The sequence below is a fragment of the Parambassis ranga genome, chromosome 17, assembly GCF_900634625.1.
Source record: "Parambassis ranga chromosome 17, fParRan2.1, whole genome shotgun sequence".
NCBI lineage: Eukaryota > Metazoa > Chordata > Actinopteri > Ambassidae > Parambassis > Parambassis ranga.
Genome location: NC_041037.1, coordinates 14,046,835 through 14,073,689, shown reverse-complemented (window position 1 = coordinate 14,073,689; position 26,855 = coordinate 14,046,835). Strand labels below are relative to the sequence as shown.

Below are 26,855 nucleotides of genomic sequence, written 5' to 3'. Positions count from 1 at the left end.
CCCACACGTACACTGTGACTCCCAGAGGCTCTCTTTTCTCCAAGTTCTCCTCTGTCAGTCTGGGCCCCCAAGGCCCTCCAAGCATTCAGAGACACTCTCCACAAAAAGCATGCTCACTGATCGCTGCTGCTATTCTGGGAGCTTCCTCTTTGGATTACAACCCCAGTTTAGTCCCTTTCTGTCCATCCTCACAGTAGTCCACCTTTCCTCTGCCCCTCATTTAAATCTCAAATAACTCAATACAAGCCTCACTTATAGCCTCACTAGCCTCACTGTAATGCACCAAACTCTCTGTATTTAACTTTTTAAAATACTATGAAAACTCTCTTTCAGCCTTTAAGATTTCTAGGAACTACATCATGGGGAGATATCTTCCACAGTAGGTTGAAGAACTTTAAACCTCTGTGCTTTAAAGCTTAAAAGCAAAAATTTGATAGGAATCTAACATGATTCGTTTTTTTCTGCATGTTTATAAACATGAATCTACACAATGCACTGCTCTGCTAGGTGCCATGAGAATTATACTTTAAAATTTTCATTTCTAGGTTACATTCACCGACTGAAATGACAGTTATTGACTGAACTGCAGCAGCAGGCACAAAGGCTGACATCAGCATTTTTAGACTACCGGTAACCTGTGAGCTCACTGAATGTGTATATATATTTACTCTTTTGATTGATTATTTCCAGAATTACCTTTAAAAACGTTCAATGACAGGGGTATGGACAATTCAATGTGTTTTTGTGGCATAGAAGAGCTCAGTAGAGATGAATAAGTACCAACGGCACACATGCGTGTGTGGAGGAGCTCATAGACAAGGAAAAACTGCTTCATAGTGCCACTAGACCAGTTCCCTTTAACAACGCCCATTGTTAGTTTGTGATTTAAATTATGTCACTTTTACATTCCCAAAGCTTCCTGTATGTCTGCTCTTTATTACCAAAAGTCTACAATCAAATATTCAATATGTGATAAGAAATAAGACTTAATTTGATAGGTTCTCGAGTGATGAATGTATTTAAGTGTAGTAAAAGAAACTAATCTGACAGTACTCATTGGGCTGCAGAATTGCCGCAGCAGTTCATTTAATCTGCTGGATTGTTTCGAAAAATTTTGCAAGTTGTGATAAAAGCAGTGTCCCGTCGAGCTCAGAATGAAGGCAGGTCTCTGAGATAAGCATCTTTAACAAGGCTGCCACTCCTGTTGCTCCAATTACAGCCATTCACAACACTGATGGTCTGCATCTGATAAGTACACACGCACCCTGATAAAGGCATTCATGTGTTTTTTTTTATGAAATAAGATGTCAGTACTGGTGAGTGCACCCACTCCTATGAAGGCAAGATGGCACGGTCGCTATAGTCACACATTCTGTTCGTCTCAGCACACACACACACACTGGTTATCATTCCTCTTTACACTGAGGCCTGCAGACACCTGCCTGGGAGTGTCTGGCTGGCCAGCATCCTGTGTGTGGGTCTGTTTGCGTCTGAGGCACAGAGAGGGTTTCTATTAAAGCAGCCAGTGTGATTCTCGCTTCCTTCTACGTTACCTCATGAGCTAAGAATGGTTATTCGCTGACCAAATATTGGAAAAAAAACAAATCTGGGACATCACACGTCCTTTTTAGATACACAAACACAAGACTGGTGAGACAGGAAACAGTGGTCCACGTCCATTTTCTGTTCTTAACTATGTGTTTGAAAAAAAAAAACACATACACAGTGAGTGTAAAGAAATTTTAGCTTCTACTCAGTTCAGGTTGACTCTCACAAGACAACAGAAGCAAAAACAACATTCTGACCCTGTTGAGGTGAATAGGGTCCTTTCAGACTGACACTGCGTTAGTCTGTGGACTAAAGCACAGTCACTGTTTGGCATGATCTCATGTCTGCATAGCTGACACACACACACACACACACACACACACACACAGACACACACACACACAGAGAAATGCAAACAGAAAGTACAGCAGATAAACTCTCAGATACACAACTAAACTCGTGAATGTGTTTAAGCAGTGTACACTATGACGAAAACATGCATAGCACACAGTCACACCCAGCTGTGCTGAAGAAAAGGAGGCATTGATACAGCGCTATTGTCTGAGATACTGAATATCTGCCTGCAGCAGTCTTACCTGCAATATTTGAGCCACTGAATCCTGCTTTGCTCTGATACTGTACAGGCTCCTCTCAGGTTGATGACAGGAGGTCAACCACGCACAGACAAGGCCCCCAGTCCATTGAGGTGAGATTTAGCCGGGCTACATGGCACCACAAGGTCCGCACACATTTACATGATTTCATCTCCATCCATTGATGAACATGAACCCAGGAGTCTGAAGCTGGAAGAGCCTGTAAAATCAATAAAACATACAAAGATTATGAAGAGTCCAGAACACCTGCTTCAGCAGACACCTTTACTCGTACTGTCTCCCCTCTCCCGAGCAGCTGTAAGTGAACACCACGGATCTTTGTGCAGCATCACAGAGACCTAATATAGTGATGAAAAAATGAATTAAGGCCAGAACCATGGAGGGGGTCGCAGGATTTCACCCGAGCAGGCCCCCTGCAATCACACTCAATGAGTGCAATTGTAAACACAGCATGATAATAAGAACAAGACAGCAGCTCTGAATAGTGTAAAACAATGAGTTATACACCTTTTAATGATAAAATATCTGCTTTAGAGTTATTTTTAGAGGTGTGGAACATGGAGCAATGGTTTCTAATGTTTTCCTGTTTTTACACAATATTTAAAGGGCATACCTGCTTCAAGGCAAACGAAAGCTTGCTTCCAGCAAGGTGAAGCAGAATTCAAGCACACAGCAACAACTATCCACCCACTCACACATGACCAAACAGAGTGCTGGCAACACCTGAACAGAGTTAATCACAGTGATGAGTAACTCACATAAATCCAAAAGCAAAACTGACAACACTGCGGTCGCACGGTGTTAAAAAAAGTCCAGGTATAACCACAGAGAAGCACAAATAAAGGTTGAACAGAAGATACTGGAGAATTCTGAAAACAGTATAAAAGTACATTACACTGTGCCCAGCTGAATCAATAACCTACAGTACACTACTACCGGAAGCAACTTCCAATACTGGATGTGAATTGACTTGACATCATTCCGAGCCAGGTCTGGGGGCAGGGGTAGGAATGCCCGAGGGGCCCCTGTGCAGGAGAGGGCAGTATGAATGAATAAAATGCGATTCACACGGACACACGAGGACACAGTCCACCCACCACCTAGTAAAGTAGCTGACTGAAGCCTTCAGTGTCAGAGGAGAAGCCCACAACAAGAAGAAACACCAAGCTATTCTTTCTCCCTGCAGACGCTCCACAAATGACTCCTTTGTCTGTGAGAAAACAGACCACGTATGGAACTGAAGCAGGACAGTAACACGCACTAATCACATTCACAGGCGTGAATCGTAAACAAATACACACACACTCAACAGTCTGGCAGCTTATAGTGACAAATAGCCACTGGGATATCAATTATTTATTGACACGCACTACAGAGGCAAAGTCACATCATTTTTCTATTGACAAAAAAAAACTGTAGCATGGCAGAGAATTGCATCACAAGCCCAGCAGATTTGACATTTTTGTTACTCAGCAGGGTAAAGGTAATTTTTGGCTGCAGCCCCCACCCTGCCACATAAAGACATGCAAACACCACCCAGTCCCTAGAGAGTGAGTAAGGCTAAAAATACACAGGGCAAACACACAAGTTGAGCACAGAGGGCCACTTAAAACACTGCAAACGCACAAGAGCAGCGACTCTGACCGGCTGCAGTGACTGCCAGTATTAACAAATGAGAGATGCTTTCAGTTTACTAAAGAGATTTTAGTGGTCAGATTGCTATTAAATCTTCAACAGATGTTTGCAGGGGAATAAATCCTTTGACTGCCAGGATCCTCTGACTTTTCATCTGGCATCAACAAACAAATTTTGGTGGAGAAAATCATCTAAAGTTGATATGACCAAAAAAAAATCGATTATTTTTCCACAAATGTTAGCATTAGTGTATAAGGCCCTTCGTCTGGTCCCATAGCTCTGTGTTCTATGAATAATCTTCTAATTAGGCAGGGTTTGTCAGACTGAATAGAAAGCCTGCCTCTCTGTTCCACTGCAGAGTCATTGCTGATTCATGCACTACACTCACTGTCAACAGAAAAGCCTTTCTTACTGAGCAAGTCAACATGGCACCACTCACCAAAAACACTGCTTTCAATTACATCATCCTTAGTTCACAAGGGCCTCTCACTGACAAATAACTGTACAGTACCAGTCCAGTGGTGACACATAACAACGGACCTAAACGGTCTGGTGCACTGCACAATGGAGTGGTCAGTGAAAAGCAGCCCGGTAAACTAAACTGTATATTCTCTCCCAAACAAAGCAAAGCAGCAGTTGAAGGGTCATCTGATACAACACAGGAGAGCAACACTTTCTCTGTCAGTCAGTGAGAAAGAAGAGACACCATGAAGCATGAAACACTATCCCCTCTTTGCTGGAAGAGACAGTGCAGGAAACCCAGTACTCTCCAGGTAGTCTCTGTCACACACCCCTCTGACAGATATAAAGAACACACAGTGAGGATAATCTCAATCCACTCTGTTACAGTTGCAGGCAAAGTTTAGAACGTATTGGCTGGCATTGGTTTATATTTTTATGCTCTCACTACAGATATCTTGTGTTATAATATTTTTTCAAACCATTACCAGGAATGTGATTTTTGTTAACAGAAAACATCTGGCTCTGCAGTCCTATTTCAGGCTACCCCCTTAAACTACGGCTCCGATTGCTCTGAGTCATCAAGTGTTTGAGATGGTTTTTTACTCATGCAGGAAGGTGTCTCAACACCCCCCACGCAGACTGTGACATCCTGTACGGGACTTGGCACTAAACAAATCTGGCATCATTCCTGCTCTGCTAACTGCTCACTGGGCATCAAGCCAGTATTGAAAAACAGTTTCCTCCCAATCCATCTAACATACCCAATCACCTGCAATCGCACTGCCTCGCAGTAATAGTTTACATGCTGACATCTTTAGAGGTCAGTGTTTGAACACACAGGCCTGCTTCTTTCACGTTCAAAGACCTTTTCAGGGATTATAGTCATCACACTGTCTGCTGTCAATAGGAACGTGCTGCCTGACATCCAGCATTACAACGGATGGGAGTGGTGGCTGTACAGACCAGTTACAGCTCCTTACCTTCTACAATCATTCAGATTAAATATTAACAAAAACCCTAAAGTTCTTATTCTGCAACTGAATACCAGTCTGAAAAGTAAATATTTCTCCGTCTGGAATGTCGTTCACAGTTACAGTGAAAAGCCCCACATTCTGCATTTCACCTATTACTACCAGCTATTCCTTTGTCCCATGTCTGCCACAAAATGAGTGTTTAGTGAGGAGAGCATGACCGACTTTGTGTCTGTAAATGTGTTTAACTGGATCTGTGTCATATGACCGTCAGCCTCTTCCTACCAGTTCAGTAACTAATACAACATCCTGCAAGTAATAAGAAGAGAGCTCGGTCATGACACGGCTACAGCAAAACAAACATATTACAACACTGTACGGGTAAGAAAGAAGAAGCAATCATTTAACTCAAAGGCAGCCAGAACAGTCATTTATCCAGGAGTTGGTATTTACAGTCAAGTCCAAATTATTTATAACCTGGCCAAATTTGGAATTAAAGTGAATTTATACTCAGTTCACATCAAAAACACAACAACAACCCAAAACACACATCCACACTGGTCAAGAAACGGCTGGTAGAGAATGCAATCAACATCATAGAGTGGCCACGCCACTGAGACAGAACTGAAGGAAGCCTCTGAACACCATGAGCCTTGAGATCTGTGCAAAAGAAAAGAGGTCCAAAAACCTCAACTATTACAAAAAGCATTATTAAGAGAGGGTATGAATAATTTGAGTTGTTTTGTCAAAACGTAACAGTATCTTTACCACAATGTCTTAGGTCTTTTGCAATTTTGATGATCCATTAACCAAGTAGAAAGCCAAGTTATGCATATCTTTGGGCTTAACTGTGTCAAGAATCTTCTTGTTTTACTCCTCTCACTACAATCCAACACTGTTGGACTGTAGTGGCCTGTGAGAACTCCAAATATCAACATAGATGAGATATTAATACTTGGAGGAGGTCAATGTTTGTAACTGGATGGCTTCCTCTTCAAACATCCTCCTACAGAGCCTTATATAAACATGTATTGAGAGGAAGTTAGCAAATTAAATCATGTGGAGGTCAGGAGGAATCAAAGTTGTCTACAGCGATACAGATCACAGCACTAGCACTGCAAAGAGAGGCTACTACAGCCCTGAACTGTCAGGGTTTATTGTCAGCTATCAATATTTATCAAGACATTATTGTAAGCATTTTATCTGGCCATGTTATTTGCTGCAGCACCAAAGAAGAAGGAGAAAGCCTGAGATTTAAGTTCTACTCACTATTTTTCCCCCTCATATCTTCTATGATCAAATATAGTGCAATTCACGTGGGTCTGTGTGCTCTTGTGAAACTTTCTCAGATACACCTCGTCTTTCACAACTAACCTCTTCCTGCAGTAACAGACTCACAGTGTGTTGTAACTCTGTGGTGAGGACAGAACTTCAGTTTTTTTCAGTGATCAAGTAACCACCAAACACAAAGTAAACAAGGCCATGCATCATCAGGAGAAACAAGTGCAAGAGTGAAGGATGTTCAGACTGATTGATTTATCAAAGGTCTACTGTACAACAGTAACATGGACTTTACCTTGTCGGAAGACAGTGGGTCAATCCGACTTTATTGTCAAACACAGGCAACCATTAAAATTAATATTGGCTCTAAAAGAATCAGTTATGTGCAAATGGCTTACATAATGATGCACGTAAAACCATAAACATTACTCACAGGTTGACCGATAATGACAGCTATTATGGCAAGCTGGCAGTGTGGGAGCGTGGTGTGTAGGTGTGTGTGTCCGGAGCAGAGATAGTGCAGGATAAAGTGGAGGAGCAGCAACTACTCATTTGTGTTGCAACTTCTCTGTGAGGAGCAGAGAGTGTGTGTTTTTGGTATTCAGAAGATGGGCCGGTTGAGGTTACATTTACAGAGCAGGGGGGTACAGAGCTTTGTTCTGCTGCCCTCAGGCCTCCTATTCGACACCAGATTCCTCAGATTGTGTATTAATATCTGTGTGTGTGTGTCTAAGAGGGAAGAGAGAGAGATAACATACAGCAAGTGGAAATAAGAACGGCCCATTTGGAGCAGAGCTGCATTTTTTGTGTTTCTACAGTCCAACACATACTTTCTTTGCTCGCAGGTGTTTTATTCATCCTGGAGAAGAACTTTTTTTAAAATATATATACACTGAAATTACACAAAGCTGTAAGAGAATGAGCAGCCAGGACTCATTTTTAGAAAACCTAGCTGGTCTGAGGGTGTAATTTATGTGTCCACCCTCAGACCATCAGTCATTCAGCAGGCAGGCGTCTTCTTGGTAGAGGTCGGTCTGTAGACCTCCACAGGTGGTCCACATCATCACTATCAAAATGGTGACCACTAAGCTCCTTCTCCATCTTTAGGAAGACGTAGCAGTCTGAAGGAAATGGCGTGGGTGAGTTCAAATTCTTGGACGACTATACGCAAACGTGGATGTTTTCTCAGACAGTGCTGATTAAACTACCTAGAACAGAATCACCAAAATATACTGACTTCAATCTTTCCACATAAACAAAAAAATTAGCCTTTGTAATACTAAAGATACTCTGTGAAATATGAGCACAAATGACAGCTCAATGTTCACTGTTTGAAATTTAATAATAAACAGTCAAATAATTAAACTTTGTAAATAAACTTTTGAATCTGTCCCGATCAGAAATATGTGGATTTAAATGTATATTATATAAGAGACTTTGTATAATATTATGACAGTACCATTGATTTGTGACAAAAGTTATAATAACGTTTTGACTCATGCAGTTTGCATTATTGGTAAGAACCAAAGACGGAATTTCAAAATGGAAGAACACTGATTGATGATCCTGTTTCCTATGATAAGGTCCAGTCTTAACTGAATGTGTTTTAATGTATACATTCATATTTATTTTCTCTTTGGCTATTTATTAGCTGCATTATTTCTGCACAAAATAGTTCAGACATGAACAGCCTCTGTTGCATCAGCACCCATTCATGTATTCTGTGCAGAGTTTGTGATCATGACGCGTCAGCAGTCCTCCAGGGATCAATGAGACTCGTGTTCCAGGACTTCCTGTCAGGTTCCAGCTGCCAGCCCGGGGCTGTCACTAGGACACCTGTGCTGTCTGACCAGCCCACATGTGGGTCGCTCTCAGGATTGTTGGGTTAAAGTTAGCTCCATCAGTGGTTGTGCAACAAAGTGCTGCAGTGTTTCACAATAGAGACACTGACAGCAGCTCTCACCTGCTTCCCGCCATGCAGCCTCTCAGACCGGACAGCCTTACATGCAGGTTAAAAACCAGACACTGACCATTCAAAGGGCTGAAGCGAGGCCACTGGACTTGTAGAGTTTCTTTCACTCGCTTCAACCCTTTGAATGAAAATGAGCTGAATGACTGAGAATCTAACTAAGTGTCGAAAAGTTTTCATCATGTTTGCTCCACGCGTCTGTCAGTGAGGGCTCCTACCTGTCAATCTCAGCTCCGCTCACTCGCTGTCACCTGCTGCTCCTGTGTCTCCGTGTTCAGACGAGCCGACCACTATTCAGCAAGCTGCCATCTCTGCTGGGTTAAAGCTCCTCAGTCCGCCGCAGTCCCTCTGCTGTGGAACACTTTGCACAGCAGCCTCCTGTCCGAGGGCACACGGTCCGTCCGCGCGCACTGCTCCCCCCAGCCTGCTGCTGCTGCTGCTGGCGTCACTGCTGCACGGTCCCCGCACGGCACAAAGATCGTCTGTGTGTGTGAAGATGGATCACTCTAACTCCAACTTCTTCTTTGTTTTTAATTCAATCTTTGTTTTTGTGTTTTTAAAAATGTTCAGTGTGCACCAAGATGCACACTTCAGAACTTACTGAAATTAAAAGGAAAAAGACAATTTTATTGTAATTAAAACAGAAACTGTGAGAAGAAATTAACATAAACTTAATGAAAAAAATGATTTTTTTTGCGTGCAAAAAATGTTTACATGAAGTCTAGCTTTCGTCTGTCAGTTGAATCTCTTATCAACAGGAAGAGCAGACACTGCTGTGTCTTCTGGAAGAGAAGACTTCTTCTGCCTGCCACATATCAAAACTCATATTAATAAGAGTAAAACATTTTAAACAAGAATAGTAAACTGAAATAATCCGTCTGAAAACAGACTAAACAAAATAATAATAACTTTTAGGTATTCTTTTGCTATAGTAATCGCTTGTGAAGTGAGAGCTCTTTGTTTTTCCACACATCTCTGTTGCACATTCACACTGTCGGCCCACTCTTAAAGGAACATGCCACTAAATATTTGCAATATTCCTCCACCTTTGTGAATGCTCTGCAAAGTAGGTTCAGAGCTACAGGTGCAGTTAAACATATTCATCCATTATGTGCCTAAATATTATCATTCTGTCCCATTTCACTGTAATTACAGGCAATTAAAAAATTAAAAAATCTCTGGCAAAACTATTTTAATACTAAAACAAAAATCAGGCCTCTAAAAAAAAAAAAACAAATAAAACATGCCCAAATTATGGAGGATAATGTTAGGATGCCTCTGAATACCTGGTCTGAAATACTGTCACTGAATAAACAGCCACATTTAATAATCATAATGTGACAATAGGAACATTAGAAATCATTTACTTTGTCTCCATCATCTGGTCAAAGACTGTAACACCTTTTTCTTCAGATTTGTGTATAAATAGCACTGTGCGAAGGCACATCAATGCCAGAATTCTATTTGATTTTATTTATATAGCGTTTATTTGCAATCCAAATTGTCTCTAGGTCTTTAAAGAAACCCAGAACTGGACCCCCAAGCACGTTCTTAAAAACATCTAGTGGTGAGGGGAAACCGTGAGCAGGACCTGGCTCATTAGAGGGGGCCTCCTGCTGTTGGGCGGCTGGCAAACTGATGTATGACAGTAACACAGATCTATGATCTGGAGCTTGTCTAAAGTAAATGGGTGCTGTAATCAAGTGGTGTTTTACTTGAGTTTGGATTTATTGCAGTTTTACTCTATAGTGCTAAATAAATAGGCTAATGTAACTCTACCACAAAGCTTTCAGTAACTGGTGTAGCCTATAAAGAATCACAAATAATGGGGGGAAAAAAACCTTACAGGAAAGTTATTCAGCCAGAACTTTAAACAAGTGTGGTGTGATTGTTTATTGCAGCAACAAAACAGAAAGCTAAGCAAACTTGTATACAGTGTGAGAACAAAAGATGCAGATTACTGTTATTCTAACAAGTCAGGTTGTCAGAATCCGCCCCCTATTAAAAGATCAATTTCTGAATGTAGATTTTTTTTTTCCTGGGTTGTTATTATTAGAGGTGCAGCTTCCAGGATGTGCCTCGTCATAGCTCAACAGAACAAACTAAATCAAACAATCAATGCATGAATGGCTAACAGATCATTCCAAATTCATACTGAACTACAGCATTTTCTACAGAGGCTGATTGGAAATTGCTGAGTGACACCAACTAATACTCACTGCAAATTTAAATTTACACTGATTTCTTTTTCAAACACGCTTTTTCACCAGAAACATTTCATAATAGCAGTTAACAGGGAAACAACAGAAACTAAACAAAACAAGCAAAATATTCTTCCTCAAAAACCTCTTGAAGTACTGTACTCTATATGCAGCCACAAAACAAAGGCATAAAGAAATCCCAAGAATGAACACATCAGAAGACTAGTGATCGTTTATGGTTATACTGGACCACAGCGTGGTAACCTCAGTGATCCCGAACATGTCTGTCACATGCAAAATACCTTCCACACGCAGCAAAGACAACAAGACCAACTAAAGTTTCCCCTTAGTTTTAGCGAACTGTCAGAGAGGAGATTACAGAGGTACACAGTAAGGGACATGGAAAGATGCAAACAACATGTGCATTTGGGAAGTTATGCATATTGTATATACACATTATGGGAAACACTGTCCCCGATAATAAAAAACATCCACCCCTACAGTGAAATATGGAGGGCACTGCCTCCGATACGGACACACACTGGTAGGCAAAAACTACCTTCTTTTTCCACATTATGGAAGACACTGCCTCCGATAATGTTGTCAGGATGGGAAGTGTACATGTGCCAAGGGAAGGGTACTGACTGAGGTGTTTGGTGTGATATGAGCTGAAAGAGACTGGCGTCAGTGTGACTGTTGTCTGATCAGTACCAACCGTCGATCAACATGTACACTTCCGTTAGCAGATGCTGCTTTTGTCATTTCGACAGTATAACTGTCATAATTATGGAAGGCACTGCTCCCGATAATTATATTTCTTATAAAAGGCAATAAAAAAACTATTTATAGTGAACCCTGCCACTGATAAATAAATAACACAATAAATAGACATACGGTTTCTGTTTCAGTGCCATGTGGTTGAGACCTTCTCCCTTGCTTGTTAAAGGCCTACACAGATTAGCTCTAATGCCAGAAGGTGGAGGATTCAAATCATTTGTCATGTAACAATGACTTTTCCTGAAAGACAGGTGCAGCAAAAGTCTTACGTAGCTTATTGTTCCTCCAAACCTCCATGTGTGTTTGGGGCAGCATACCTGCTGTCATGACACCACATACTATGATGTGGACAGTTTAAGGTGGTCATTATTAGCACCAAAGTGTTCAAGATTGTAATATTTAAATACCATCTGTTCAGATTGATTGAATACCATCGGACTAGTGAGTAGAGTCGTCTAATCCTTGTTAAGGCAGCAGGCGTTTCCAATTTATCATTAATGTTTGGCTTTGTGGAAAATTTCAGAAATAACAGAGAAGCACAGACTCAATTAGATCATTCAGAAATAGCTCCACTTTTGTTACTTCCTGTATCAAGTTAAACATTAAACTGAGTTGCGGTATGAGAGCCAAACTATGAACAAGGGAGAGAGGAGGAAATGACTTAGATTTCATTGTCCAAAGACCAGATGTCGCCTGCTAGTGAATTGGCAGAGCCCTGAATGGTCCAGGTTGCCAGGGCAAACTGGTTGCGGAACTGGGTGGCATCAGCTTCAGGGTTGCCAGTCTTGAGTGCATCCAGGTGGTTGGCCAGACCTTTGAGGGTGTGGGGTCCAGAGCCCAGCAGGATGTGGCGGAAAGGATTTTCTCTGGGAGAAACATAGGGTGACAGAAAGTTCCTTTCCACCTGTAGAAACAAAGACAAAGTTTTTGTCACAAAACTATCCTACCCTTAAAATGTAGACTAATAACAAAAGATTTAAGATTGTAAGCAGAACTATTAAGGTCAAATAATAAAAACATCAGCAAACTGGCTTAAAATGGAGATATTGTTGAAACTACATACAGAATCCCATACAATCAACAGTTTTTAGGGTTTTTTTTCCCCACTATTTGGTATCGGTGGGTTTCCATGGTATATGACCGCCTTACCGACATGATGCGGTCGTTAATAACACGGCACATCTCAATGTCCTCCAGGTCACTGTTCGTGATGTCTGCTGTCAGGGTACGAGAGGCACGGCTGTAGGAGCCAGAGGCTGAGATCAACCACTGCACCGTCAGGTCACTAGGAAGCAGCTTGGGCTGCATCTGGAAGCACCACAGAGTACCACAGAGGTTAGTTTACTGAATAAACCACACAAAAAGGTTGTGTATCTTCTGGTTACAGTATATGATGTATCACTTAAATAGGTAAACAGTCAAACTGTGTACATCTCAAAGACAGAATCTCAAAACAGAAACTTAAAGCCTCAGTAAGTGGATAAAAAAAAAAAGTATGTCAGAGTCTGTCAAGTACTCTCAGTCAAAAAGTATCACTCACCCTCTGAACACCTTTGACCTTGGAATTGATTTGAGCCACCTGAGTGCGTATAATGTTGTCATACTTTGTCAGGTCCATCCACAGCAGATGGTCATGAACCAGCTTCAGCGCTATATGACCTGCGAACCGGCCCGCCGACTCAGCCAGCTGAGGAACCTGGCTCGCTGTGACACTGTTCAGTCTCTCCCGGGTGTCCAACATTGTGCCAAAGTACTGGTAGTCCTGAAAGGGAAAACCAAGAGGAAAATTACAGCTGGGAAAGATGCTGCACAGCTGCACATTCCTGAATGCCCCAGACGAGAAACTGTAGCAACAAAAGTGACTTACCGAATTACCAGAGGTGAACCTGAATGAGACTGAGGGAATACCAGAAACGGCAAGGAAGGGATATGCAGCATTATCCAACTTCAGAGGCTCCAACCTTAAAAATAAACACATCAAAAGGAAGATAAGACAGTGAACGGCTGCAAAAGCAAGAATAACAATTAACCTCTAGGTTCCAGGAGTTAAATAATGTTTTAATCACAGTATACTCTGGGAATCAAACTTACACATTTGATTCCCAGTTGCTCCTTCCAAACTGGGAGTAGAGAGTGACATCATTTATCTTCACCTGACAAAAGACAAAGAATTAACACTATGAACAATGTAGAAATAAAACTGGCAAATTCATACATTGCAACTGTGTAATTACCTCATTCAGAGCATTTTTGATCAAACTATTCATCAAAGGACTGCCTGCTACTTTAAATTCCTTCCGACCTGAATATTTAAAAAAGAAAACATCAGTTATACTGATAATCATATATTAAATAGCGTTATATCTGGTGTGACATTGGAACACATCCAGGTACAGGACAGTAAATACCTGTTACGATGCCATCCAGGTTGATGTAGGTGTAGGCTTTCATGCCCAAAGAGGTCAGATAACCCTAAATCCAAGTACACAAAATAATGAATTAATACACAAGCGTCAGTCAGTATCGTTACTGTGCATCAGCTGCGGACAATGAACAGTAGTTGGAAAAACTAGCACTTCTCACCTCCAGCCACTCGGTGGCACCAACGCTCCCATATTCTCCTGCACTCCAACTGGCAAACACAATGCTCCTCCTGAGCTTGAATCCATCTGCAAAAGTAAAAGAATGACAGGTGCACATCAGCAACTAATACAGTCAGGCACTCCCACCCAAAAGATTCTCAGCCCGTTTTATCAATGTTATTTTACCAGTGACACCTGAGACTTACCATGCTTCATCATGTCTGAGATGGAACGTGCCAGCTCAACCAGGACACTGGTGCCTACAGTTGATGCAGCAAAACCCGGACCCCATGCATCCCTCTGGGCTCCAATAACCACATACCGATCTACAGTCAGACAGAAGGAAATTAGTTCTTTAAAGCTAAATTCATTACCAGAGTATCTTTCTTGTAATTTTATCATCGTACCTGCATCCACAAAGCCTTTGATGACTCCAAAGATATTGTATATTTTTTTCTCAGTTAGAACATTGTTGACCTCCACGACAATGCTGTCGTTCTCGTCTCCTAGTTTGTTGAAGCTGTCCCATCCATTTGGCAGGTTCTGTCCACCAAGCTTCCTGTGGGAGGAGCACAAACATTAACCCCATATAATCTACTGCATCTAGAACAGAGAGCCAGTGCAGGAGTTGACAGAAAGGGTGCTGCATTGATTAAAAACTGTGACCCTCACCTCAGAATGTTCATGCCCATGTTCTGTGTGATGGTCTGAGCCAAGATTTTTGGAAGGCCTGAAGACTGTACAGGAGGAAACTGAGTGTGGTTGAAGGAAGGGAAGCCTGGGGTGTAGGGATCTCCTGATCCCATGTGGACCTGTGGAAAAGCATAGATGGAAAGTTTTCTTTGTTGTCCAAACCACCCTACACCTACTAAAGTTGAACAAAGTTAACGTTACACTTCCACAGGGATCATTTCTAGTAATCATTTAATTTCACAATACATAACTGTGCGGCTCACTTACGTGTCCAAAGAGTGGAGTATCACCTCCAATAGAGTAATCAGTGGGGTCTGGGTAGATCAACACAGCAGAGGCGTTCATTTTGGCAGCATTGGCTACCTATAGGCAAAAAGAAAGATATGCATGAGAAAAATAAAGATCTACACTACTGTTTATCATTCCAGTAAGACCAAAATAACACATTTAAATTGACAACAAGAAAGTTTACAATAATGTAACATTTTTCTAACCACTCACCTTCTCGGCAAAGCTGATCTTTCCAGCTCTGACCAGCATGACCCTGCCATTCATGTCAACATTCTTGTCTCGCAGTGACCTCAAGTCACTTTCCCGTCCATAATAAGCATACAGCACAGCACCCTGAATTGAAAAGAAACAGGATTTGAATCAATTTCCTCTCTTTTTTACAGTTTTCACTTAAATGTCACCTTAAAAATATTACCGTCACTCTTCCAGTGGCACTGTAGGACAGAAATCCGCTTGGATGCTCCTCTGGATCGTTCTTGAAAGTAAATCTGTTGTAGGCGGAAGCAGGGGGGTCTTGAACCTTCACAAAGTGCTCGTCAGTCCAAGTCTTCATACTGTAGCTTTTAAACTTCTCAAGCACCTTGTTTCCCAAGAATTCATCACCAGAAGAACCAGCCCGGTGGTTAGGCATGGAAAAGTCACTGTGATAGAAGAGTAATAATCATAATAACATTATATAATTTCAGTTATTCACTCTTGAAGCTGCAATGCAAATACCACATTTTCTACATTTTTAAGAATATATATCCAGTTTATTATTCACCTCAAGACAGGATCTAATTTGGCTGCAGTGAATTTTTGAGCAAGGAGCTTCTTAACATCATCCCAGTCCATAATCGGGGCAGCACCTGTCTCGTGTACGGGAACAGAATCCTCAGAAATGAAAGCAGAAGAAGATGCACAGACGGGAGCCAGCTCCTTATTCCGATGAACCAGGTAGCCAATCAAGTATCCTGAAAGAAGCAGTGGATTTAAATGAGGAAAACTTATTTCAATGTCATGGAGAGATCTGTTCCTCCACAGAACACACCAAAGGCTCACTGACACAGCTATACCCCCAGAAGAACAGATGATAAAATCGGAGGCTAACATGAACCTTATAATAACATCAAGTTACTTCCCTTTTGGCCCAGGTCAAATCTTAACGAGTGTCTTTCAGTCTTAAGGGCTATTCAGTTTTATTCTGACTGAAGTGCGCAAGTTTGAGCAACATTCAACCACTGTTCAACCACTGTTGTTTGGACAAAATAAAGCAGAACAGTTTCAACAACATGTGTGAAGAAAAACATAACAAATTCCCACCTGACACCAAGACTACAGATTAACTAAAATGCAGAAACTCACAGACCCTAAGCCCGTTTCCTAAGGAACTCCAAACATTATTCAGTCAACCCCCCACCTTTCTTACCAATGATAAAGATGAGGAAGGTAGCAGCTGCCATGAAGCAGAGGTTCTTGGGTGTACGTCCAAAATTTTGAACCATGTAGGGTTTGCGTTTGTTGTTGTGATTGAGATGACCCCCCACGCCATTTTCTCCAACTTCCTCATCCATGTCAGATGACAGCTTCATCTCCACCTGGCTGTTGTCACCTTCCATGTTCTGGGTCAAGTTGAATCGTGTATAGGAGTGGGGCTCCCCATTAAACTATTAAAAACAAATGAATGCAGGAAGACAGACACGGTTCATTTGCATTTTTTAAACCGTTTTTTTGATTTTTAATAATGATAACCTATTAAAGAGGGACACCGCTTCAGTGGTGAAGCTTGTCAGTTTTAACGTTCAGCCTAGTTAAAGTATTCTAGTTACAGTACTTACAATTTTGGATATTGTTGTCCTTGCCTGGTCCATTGCCGTTTTCCAGGATTCTGAAAAGGTAAGCAGAAAAAAAGTCAGATTGGATGATTAGAAACTCAAAAAAGAGACACCAGGTGTTTAACAAAGTTGACTTTAGGTGAAGTATAACTTTGCCGTTGCTGACACAGAGGCATACAAGGGTTTGGCGATATTGGCAAAAAAATTAATCACGATTAATTGTGGCATTTAGCCGATAACGATTAATGTGATGATTAATTGATGACAATTGCACTTACATGTTTTTGACTCTAAATTGGTGTTCTAGCATGATACCGACAAATCATCAGTCAAGTTAACTACTTCATTCGAACAGGTTAAAGTAGTGATTAGGCACCGACCAGCCATGTTTGAAATATGTATTGAAAACAGATGCACAAACTGCTTTAAAATAATAATGAAGCAAACATTTAAAGTAACGTTGTCCTTCAAATGTTCTTATCTTAAGGTCACAGAGCAGTGCATGTCAACATTAAAATTAAACAGGACAAATAAGTTCAGAAAAGTCACATCAGTGATTATTTCAAGTTAAGTCTGTGCAAATGAACCTGTGACTGGACTATGTCCCACACTAGTGCATGTTTTCACTCAGAAAAAACATGACAAACAAACAAACCGGACAATTTCACATTTAAATGTATGTCTGTGCAAATCAACCTACGTTACATTCTTCCAGCGCTTAGTTTGGTCGTAAGCAGCACAATGACTAAACGTATCGCGGATTCTCGGCTGAGTGGAATTCTTTCCAATATCTGCTGGAGGAGACTTCGCTGTTGTAATGTTTCCTATGTTGCTGCGGAGTCCGTAAATAAAGATCGGAGTTCATTCTTTTGATACGAGCAAAAATCCAGTTACTATGGCAAAAACCAACGCTACACGCTTCACCTAAAGCATGTCGCGGCACTATATACAGCTGTAGCCGGCGTTGTGTCCTTGTTGCGCTTTCTTCATGCTCCGGCTTATGGTGACAGACGTTGAACCTCTGTTAGGAACGTGCTGCTCCGCATCATTTAACTGACTACCGCTGCCTTCCACCATTATTGTTATTGTGGGCTCACATGTGCGCGGGTGATGGTGAGAGTACGCCGCACACAAAAATGTGTCAGCATGACGAGGCACTAATTGCCGTAATCGATAAGTGGCAAATATTAATAATTGCACACGATACGATTTTGCACAAGCCTAAGGCATACAAAGCTCAAAATTACTCTGATTCTCCAGCAATTCAGAGCAATTCTTCACATCAGCGTTCAAAGCAATGCTTCAGCTGCAGCAATCAAACTTGTTTTTACTATTATTTATTTAGAATGTGTGCACTGTGTTACTGTGCTACTTGTGGGAATAATGCATCATCCAAAGACTACGTCCCACCTCTTGTCCAAACATTCATGGGGTTTCCTATGTCGGCAACTAAAAAGGCGGCACTGTTTCTGTGCACAAAAGACCAGTGTCCTGCACAGGTCAACATACACTTCGTGTCTCAGTGTGAACTCCATCACCAGCAGAATACAATAACAGAATAAGCAGGTTCCCACTAGCTTTACTTCAAATCTAACTCTAACCAAAGCAAGGTTTCAGATTAACAAGGAGCTGGAGTTGAAATACAAGTCTCATGTATATATTCTTTAATACTGCAATCCATGACAAGTGTAATAAGAGCCGGGCATGTGATCGTCCTCAGGAGTGAGGCCTGTTTTTAAATTGTGCTTGAGCCATAGACAGTTCAAATTCACAGCAATTCACACAAATAATGTTTAACTCCTCAGCACCATTTAGGTGACAGGCTTTTCTTCTGTCATTTACTTACAACCAGGCAACTATTAAAATATATTCTATTGCTGAGAGATAGAATTTCAGAGCACTCAGTACATTTTCTACTGATTCACTGATATTTGACCCTGCATGCTGCTGACAAGTATGCTGTTAAACAGATGCTTTTAATAATATCCATATGCAACATAGAACTTTGCTGTGGATTAGTATTTAGACACTGTGTGAACAAGCCTGGTTTTACACAACATTTCTACTGAAAGACACTTGTGGTGTTGGGAAATTACATCATGTAGCACTCTGCTTCACAAAAGGTTGCAGTAAGCGCTGTCATCCGAATTGCCAAAGTCAAAAAAGAGATCTATGCATTTAGAAACATTGATTTCATAAGTGACAACCTGAAAGTTGTCAGGTGTTCCCATTAAAAACTAGCACAACAATAATCCTACTTCTGGTATGCAAGCAGGATGATTTCTGCTTTATCTTTTGACCTCCATCTCTTAAGCAGCCCATCTATCAAACCACTAAAAAGGTTAATCCAGCAGCTTTTAACTCAACTTTTGTGTTTAATATGTGGCCACAGGAGTTATACCATTACTACAATGACTGAACTTTGGCCACTGCAAACAATTCCTTGCTGGCAATAGGCTCAAGCAAACCCCCACGCTCCAAATTTGGTTCACAACTTTGAGTGCCACCTGTTAAATATAAATTGCAGGGTGTTGAGTGGTAAAGAAATTAAAAAAGGGAAAGCAAAAGCTGAAAATGACAAAAAACAGACAAAGATGTCCAGCCGCCCTGAAGTGAAAATGAGTTTTAATTACTCTAGAAACAATTTGGCCACTGGTGAGAGATGCCTAACTGGACAGTGCGTGAGGACAGCTTGTGTGGGCAAATGCCAAGAGGACAAAAACAGCGAGACAGGCATGCCTTTATAGCAGCAGCCTCAATAAACTCAGCAGCTTGCTTCCAAGATAGCAATGAAACAAGAGTTTCAATATATCAACTGAGACAAGGTTGCAACGAGGCTATAAAATAACTATAGGCAACACCATGGCTATCCAAAGCATTATGAAGCACTGCTAACTTTAGAACATAACTTGGCCTCACACAGCCCCAGGACTGCCTTGCCCTCTACAGCCTTGGGGGCAGGGTAATACAACCCCACTTAAAGCAGTATATTAACTTCAAGGTCACACTGTAACAAATGAGCAGCCATTTTTCTAGTTCATAGCCTGCTTTGTAACGCTAAGTCTGACTGATGTGGGTTTTAGAAAGTGGTAGCAGGCCAGGATTAGTTGCTCTGTAAAGCTAATTGCACTCCTAGTTGGGCAAAGCCCCATCTATAATCTTACATACCAAACATACCGGACTTTTACAAAGCTAATACTTTAATCAGATTAGCTTTTAGATGCAGAAACCTATATTAACTATAGAAAACTCTGCAAATACAAACTCCATATATAAACAAGGATAGGTGTTTAACGTCACTGAAAAAGTCCACATTTCTGCAGCTGTCTGCATCATCACTACAACTAAGAAGCCCACTCACGACAGTATCTTCTTCATTAAGAATTTTTGGACACGTGTGCACAAGAAAGATAGTAAGAACAAATTTGTGTCACGCCCTTCTGAGAAGAGAGTGACGGGCAGCACGGCATGAAGGACAGCCGCTGGGCTCTAACATTACACAACATTTACAGTGTGAATGTGTAGTCAAGAAAGCCTACATATGTAAAAAAATATTATCCAGACTTCCTGCCGCAGAGTGCAGGTTTCAAAACACACGCAAATGACAGGAAATCTAATCGAGTACAAACTAAGCTCAACGTCCAACAGTGAATCCTTATAGTGTTCTTGGTTCAGTGCAGTCTAAGATCCCACACAGACAATGTGAGTGCAGCATAACTAGTGAAGCTGGCACCATTGTTCCACTGATAACAGTCAGGTATATACTTTCAGCTGCTGACACAGTAACAGTAACTGATGATTACTGCACTCAACGTTACATTTCTAATTACTAGATACTAGCTACTTAAATGTGGTCATTATGCTGTTAAAGACCTTGTGAACCTTGTAAGTGTTCATATGTATATCCATCTGTCTATTATTGCATCAAGCAGTGATCTGGTTTTTTGCTGCAAAATGATCCTTCAGAAGGAGCTCAGAAAATGCGACATTATCAAAAGACACAATGTCGTCATTCCAAGAAAGAGTCCTTACTGATAAAACCACTGTCTTCCTGTTAACGTGCGCTGTGTGTAAAAATTACACATCCTAACACAGTAAGGTGAAGAACTCGTCTAACCGGTGTTTAAACTTTACAAGAATATGAACAGAGAACAAGGATGTGATAATCTGACATTTACACACATTCAGTAATTAAAGGAAACAAATGTACATCTTATTGTAAGTGTCTATGAAGAGACAATTCTACTTAATCAAAACATTATTAAAAATTATTATAATAACTGCCTTCCCTAGAGAATAACTTAACAAAACTCATAAAACATTATTTATCCTAATAAATGATACACAGCATGGGCTACATAATGATTCCTTGATAACTAGTTAGGACAGACACCATTTAGTCTGTTTGCTCACAAATACAGGAATAAACACAGTTTATATGTTTTTATTAACAAGAAAATTATAAACCTGATCATTTAAGCATTTTATATTTTATCTCTATATGCAAAAATTTCATTCAGGTATCAAGACTACTCTTATTCTTTCCTGTTAAAATGATTGACACAAAAAATAAAGATGTGAGAAAATGATGAGACAGCAGGACAGAGGTGGAGGAGAGAAAAGTGAGGTGTGGGAGAGAGCGGGAGGCAAAAGAACTACAATACAGAGAGAAGTACAGGGGAAGGGGAGATGGGGTCAGGGGCGCGTAGGAGTCATTGTGCAGTGGCAAATCATGTGAGAGTCATAAGTCCAAGTAGTTCATGGGAAAGTGAGAGATGTAGAACAATGAGGCAAGTAAATCCCATTTACAGGGCTTGCACAAATATTCTTAAACAGCTCCTCATTCAGAAGCTATAGCTATAAGCAGCAACAAAGGAGGCTCTTATGGAAGGAAACAATGTGTTGGCTTTTTCACTGTTTGACTGTTTTTTTTTAGAGATCTGTGAAATTTCTGTATAAAATCTGAAAACAGATAAAGAACTCTACATCCAATTCAATCAAATTCATCAATGTCTCATTAGAGAATATAACACCAACATAATCGTGTCCCTGACAACTTCGATCCTTATCACATCTTTTCCCCTATGTTGTTTAAATAATAATAATAATAATAATAATAATAATAATAATAATAATAATAATAATAATTCAATACAGTCCAGTTTTATCAACGTAGAGTTAAATTGCTAGAATCAGCCTTGTATTAGTTAAAATCCGACATGACGCAAGCAGCGTTCAGAACAAAGAGAGGCCGTTGGGATTGTCAAATTCACCTGCTGCAAGTCTGAACAGCGTGTTGCTGGTTACAGTGACTAACAACTCCTCCATTAACAAATCTGGTTCCCGTCCGAGCATATGTTACCACAGCAGCTCTACCAACCAGCTCCGGCATCAAATGGCTGTTTACATGTGGAGAAGCGCCTGGATGTGTCAGCTTTAAGGTCATGGGCACCATAATAAAGATTAGGTTATCTATGCAGCAGCCGAGTGCCGTATCCAAGGTCAGTGTAATGTCTACCTACTGACACGGTTACCCCTGAGTCACACGGTGAAGCCGGCTGCAGCAGGGCTTGTTGAAACGTGACAACCGGCTTCCTTCATTATGGCGTCCTCCATGCAGCACAGACAACGTGACACCCAACTTTGACATACAATACACACAACTACTACTGCTGTAATGAACCAGAGAGCAACTGTGTGTGTTACAACAGTGTGACAGGTGACGGGCCCGCTCCAGCTTCTGCACGCGTTACTGAACATGCCAGGGACACGTTAGCGTTGGACAGTCCACAGCAGGTTAGTGCTACACTCTCCAAAGAGAAGGAAGATGTTCTAATGTTCTACAGAGCAGCATTTAACCGAGGTTAGCTTACTGAAGCTCTCTGTGAACTACTAGCTGTTTGCCGAGAGTAAAAATCTCACCTTCTTCTCTTCAACACAGCTCAAACTGACCGACTTCTTCTATCACAGCCTCTCACCCCCGGTCTTTCCTGCTCCTGCTTCCTCGCTCGGTTATCAGCGGCTGCCCTTGAACATGCCGGTTCTCACATATAAAGGACCTGGGCTGCTCATCGCTCAGTGGATCCGGATTGGCTGGATATTGCGCGAGCACAGGGCCGCGTCATTTCCTGACATGCGCGGCAGGGCAAGGTGGGCTGCACGTGTCAGCGGGTGGTGTATGTGGCCTGTACATAAAGAGGGCATTAAACTAATGTCAGACAATGATATGTAGAGAAGGAAGCGTCCTCCAGAGGCGACCATAAAGCTATGAACTGTAAGAACTGCACGGCTCCATACGAGGCAACCATAAAGGTGAATTAAAGTCACTGTCCATGGTTTAAAATATTTGTTTACTATTTCCATATTACAGTATGCTAATCATTACGAAGCTACTGCGCTCAGTATATTGTTTTACATAGGACTCCACTACTACAATATATTAGATGACTTAGATTTTTATGTTAAAAATGAATTATCTGCAAAGCTTTAATCACCATCAACACTACAGCATTCCAAATTACACAAATTATAACTTATAAGCAATAATGTCTTATGACAGACAGTACAGTACTTTTAATACTTTAAATACTGCTTGTTCATGATAAATACTAAGCAGCCTTACCTTGAAACAAGGACTTTTATTTTTGCAATGTGACCTAGTATCACTCAAGGACTTGTCATCAACGGAAGTCCACAAGGATAAGGTGGCAGCGCTAGGGGAGAGTGAGTGCTCCTATTGATATTATGGAGATGTACAGGGCTGCTGCATAACACCAGTGTCTTGATGCCTACTTTCTCAAACGGTGCTGACTTATAGTTTTAATAACATAAAACATAGATACCACATGAAATACTGACCTAACACTTTCTGTTTAATCACAAAAGGAACTCAACTACACATGTAGATCATCTTCCACCTTTGTCCTTTTCATATTCACCGTTTGGGAGGAAGTTGTGGGTTACCTTAAATGACCCCCAGGGAGTCCCAGACAAATGGGCGACTGCCATCCTTTGCTCACCTTGAAATTAGAATAAACATTAAACCAGTCTGTCTTTTCTGGCTCCACCGTCTACACAATAATGCCTTCTTTATGCTGCAGCTGTGAAAATGTCAGCTCTAGCTAGACGTAAAGGAAGTCCAGATTTATTTAGTTTGGTCAGTGTGCTGACTAAGTCAGATGAACAGATTCTTTCCAGGAGTCTGGAACCATTTTTATATTTTTTTTCCTCATCCCAGAAATAAAGTGACTGCTGAGATACAGCATGAGTATGGAGCAGTATTATATATAATTCAAACTTAAAGACTTGGAAAACAAAAATCTGTGTTACTGAAGCCAAACCCTCAACAGAAAAACACACAATTACTGTGTCAGCAGCCAGAAAATAAGACAACATCGATAATTTAGTTATTTTATTACTCACTGTTATGTTCATGCAGACAGGGACGACAAATCAACGACTCCTGCGATTGGACATTTGTGGTGGGCAGGAGCGAAGCAGTCGCCGCTGGTGGTAAATTATTAATAAATCTTTGTAAACATGCAGATCTCTTTATTTTCTGATAGCTGTTTTGCAATCTCATTTATTTACCATCTCTTTTAATTATTGATTATCGAACCAAAGCAGCTTTAGTAAGACTGTGTATGTGACTGTCCCTGTAATTGCTCAGTAATTACATGTTTATGCCTCGTATCAGGCTGCTAACATGTATTTTGTGCAAAGTAGTTATTGGGCAACGTGGACTCAGGTGTTAATAGTCTCCATGTCACACTTTTCTCACGGAAAATGTGTAATTCAACTTACTCCGGCACATTAAAATCTTAAATCATGATGCCTGCATGTCACCTGTCTTCTCTTGGAAACTGTAGAATTTGTAGCTCTGAAAGTTCAACAGTGTGTTTTACAGCTAGTCGTTGTTATAGCTTTGTGCTATCGCAGGCCAAGAATGTAAAGTCACTACAGAGCTGGTAGTATGTCTGAGTAGATTTAATTGTCTGTGTAATTATTACTCCACGCTCTGATGTGGCCCTGCTGGTGTCAAAGCAACAGGGATGGTACGTGCTGGTCTGTGTGGTTTCCGTAGTAACGGCTCACATGGCAGTGTAACAATACTCCAGCAGTCCCAACAAAGGAAGGAGGAAATATTTCTCCGAAATAATACATAAGAAGCTGGATCTGGTGTTTGCATTTCACCAGAGAAGGATCTTTTTTCATTTATATTACACTGGACTCTGGAAAATTAATAAACTACTTTGCTGAAGTAACAGCTAACTTCCCTTTTATCAAAACATCCTCTTTTTATGAATAACTTTTATTGAAAATATTTTAATGATATTACTGGCCCAAAGCAGAAGCTTTGTTATGTTATGACAGAAGAAATCAATTTCCCTCTCAAATGCGCTTTATAATGTGCACATTATTCACTCAAGAAGAACTCATAAAGGATGTTATGCAGTTTTCTCACAGGATACAACCCTAACAGGGCTGCTGGTGCTAAGAAAAAACACTCAGCTTAAGAACTTGGAGGAGCTCAAGGCTGTTTGAGAGTGTCTTTTGTTTCCCACTTTAGGCCCCTAAGAACTCTTTTCTGCCTGCTTCTGAGGTAAAGTCAATTATGAGATTAAGTCTTACAGGATGTAAACAAAATGTATAATCCTGTTCTTGAGAAAAGCAAATAAGAGGGGTCCCACTGCTGATTTTATAGTCTTTCTTCATAAAGTCGTGTGTTTTAGGACACAACAAACTGAGCCTGTTAATGACACCTTATGACACACTGGCTCACTGTCAATAACATGACTCCCAGAGAAAGATTTCTTTTTATTCTTTGTCTCTGTCAGGTGATGGTTTGATGTGTTCTTATTTATTGCCTTTAAATCTTAGGGGTTCTGTTAATTCTACAAGTGTAGGTGGCTCTCATGCTGTATTTATCTGAGGAAGTGTAAATACATGAACACCTGCACCAGTTCAAATCTGTTCTATAAACTTCCCCTTCTCTGCATTGTGTTATTTTAAGCATTCATCACCGTTATGTTTTCACATTCAAATATTCCAAAAAAGGCCAACAGAGCAGGTGTTCACTGTTTAATGACTAGTTGACTCAAACCTGAAGATCACACATGTAGTTTATGGTTGGCTTAAACTATTAACAGCTGGAAACACAACCCGACCAACCCACACTGAGATTTCCTGTGAAAACCTGGGAAACTGTGTCAGGCCACAAGACAGAAAAACCTGCGCGCTGACACATTTAACTTTAAATTATTAGTCAAGTGTGAAAACAACATCTGATCGTCAACTAATATCAAAAGAAACAAAGAACATTCTCTTCAGTATGGACACAGAAACTCTGTGTTCCCGCCTTTTTCACTTGAATGGTATCTTCTTAAACAGGCCCAACAGTAATGCATCAATTTCTCAGAAAAGCTTATCACTGACCCACCCATGAGCTCTGTAGACCACGGCCAGCACAATCTGCATTACATGGACGTATGACAATCGGCTTTCAGCAGACCAGTGTGAGATGTGATGTCTTGCCTACCTATTCCAGGATGTGCTGCAGAAAATACAGCTGCACCCCTGCCTGACATTTCTAGTAAAAATAGAAAAAGAGGCAACCACTAATAATAGTTATAACACTGAGGAGGAAGTACACACACACAGTCACTTCAGTGTGCATTTCCTTCTCAGCACACCAACCCTGCAGGTATAAGGAAATAAGACAAAAAAGGTTGGAATTTATTCTTGCTAGTTTGGATTCCCAGAACTCAGCTAGTGTGAATAAAACTCAATTATTGGAATAAATGAACAATGAAGAGCCATTCAAGATACTTTGTAAAAAAACTGCAGATGATGCAATTCTCATGCCAGATGAAGGCAGCTGGGGTCCTGAGGCGCTGCAGTTGAATGATATGGTATCTATCTCAAACCAGAGCTAAGCTTGTGCACAGGGCTTGGCTCAAAGGGACTGTGACATGGAATAGTTGCGTAATTGAATACGTTGAGTTTAGGACAGAGGTG

At 40.9% G+C, this 26,855-nt stretch overlaps 2 protein-coding genes across 6 annotated transcripts in view; both read right to left on the bottom strand.

The window, feature by feature from the left end:
- The window catches only part of tnk2b (tyrosine kinase, non-receptor, 2b), a 42,383-nt gene extending 33,451 nt beyond the window's left edge, over positions 1 to 8,932 (bottom strand). For 4 of the 5 annotated variants that reach the window (XM_028428495.1, XM_028428500.1, XM_028428496.1 and 1 more), the window contains exons 1-2: positions 8,699 to 8,931; positions 2,145 to 2,361 (exon numbers count right to left, since the gene is read on the bottom strand). The gene's annotated coding sequence lies outside the window, so the exon portion shown is untranslated. Of the gene's footprint in view, positions 1 to 2,144; positions 2,362 to 8,698 lie in introns of all 5 variants that reach the window. The other variant, XM_028428502.1, reaches the window with a different exon arrangement.
- Positions 8,933 to 10,358: 1,426 nt separating this feature from the next.
- LOC114450430 (transferrin receptor protein 1-like) lies at positions 10,359 to 22,919 on the bottom strand. The gene is made up of 18 exons (XM_028428542.1): positions 22,761 to 22,919; positions 16,842 to 16,891; positions 16,433 to 16,670; positions 15,788 to 15,977; positions 15,440 to 15,665; positions 15,235 to 15,357; positions 15,001 to 15,096; positions 14,713 to 14,852; positions 14,448 to 14,599; positions 14,247 to 14,366; positions 14,042 to 14,127; positions 13,867 to 13,930; positions 13,693 to 13,760; positions 13,550 to 13,611; positions 13,326 to 13,419; positions 12,999 to 13,220; positions 12,608 to 12,766; positions 10,359 to 12,362 (listed from the first exon to the last, which is right to left on the bottom strand). Exons 2-18 carry the CDS (start codon positions 16,872 to 16,874, stop codon positions 12,120 to 12,122), a joined length of 2,316 nt encoding a protein of 771 aa, XP_028284343.1. The 5' UTR covers positions 16,875 to 16,891; positions 22,761 to 22,919; the 3' UTR covers positions 10,359 to 12,119.
- Between the last annotated feature and the right edge of the window lie 3,936 nt (positions 22,920 to 26,855).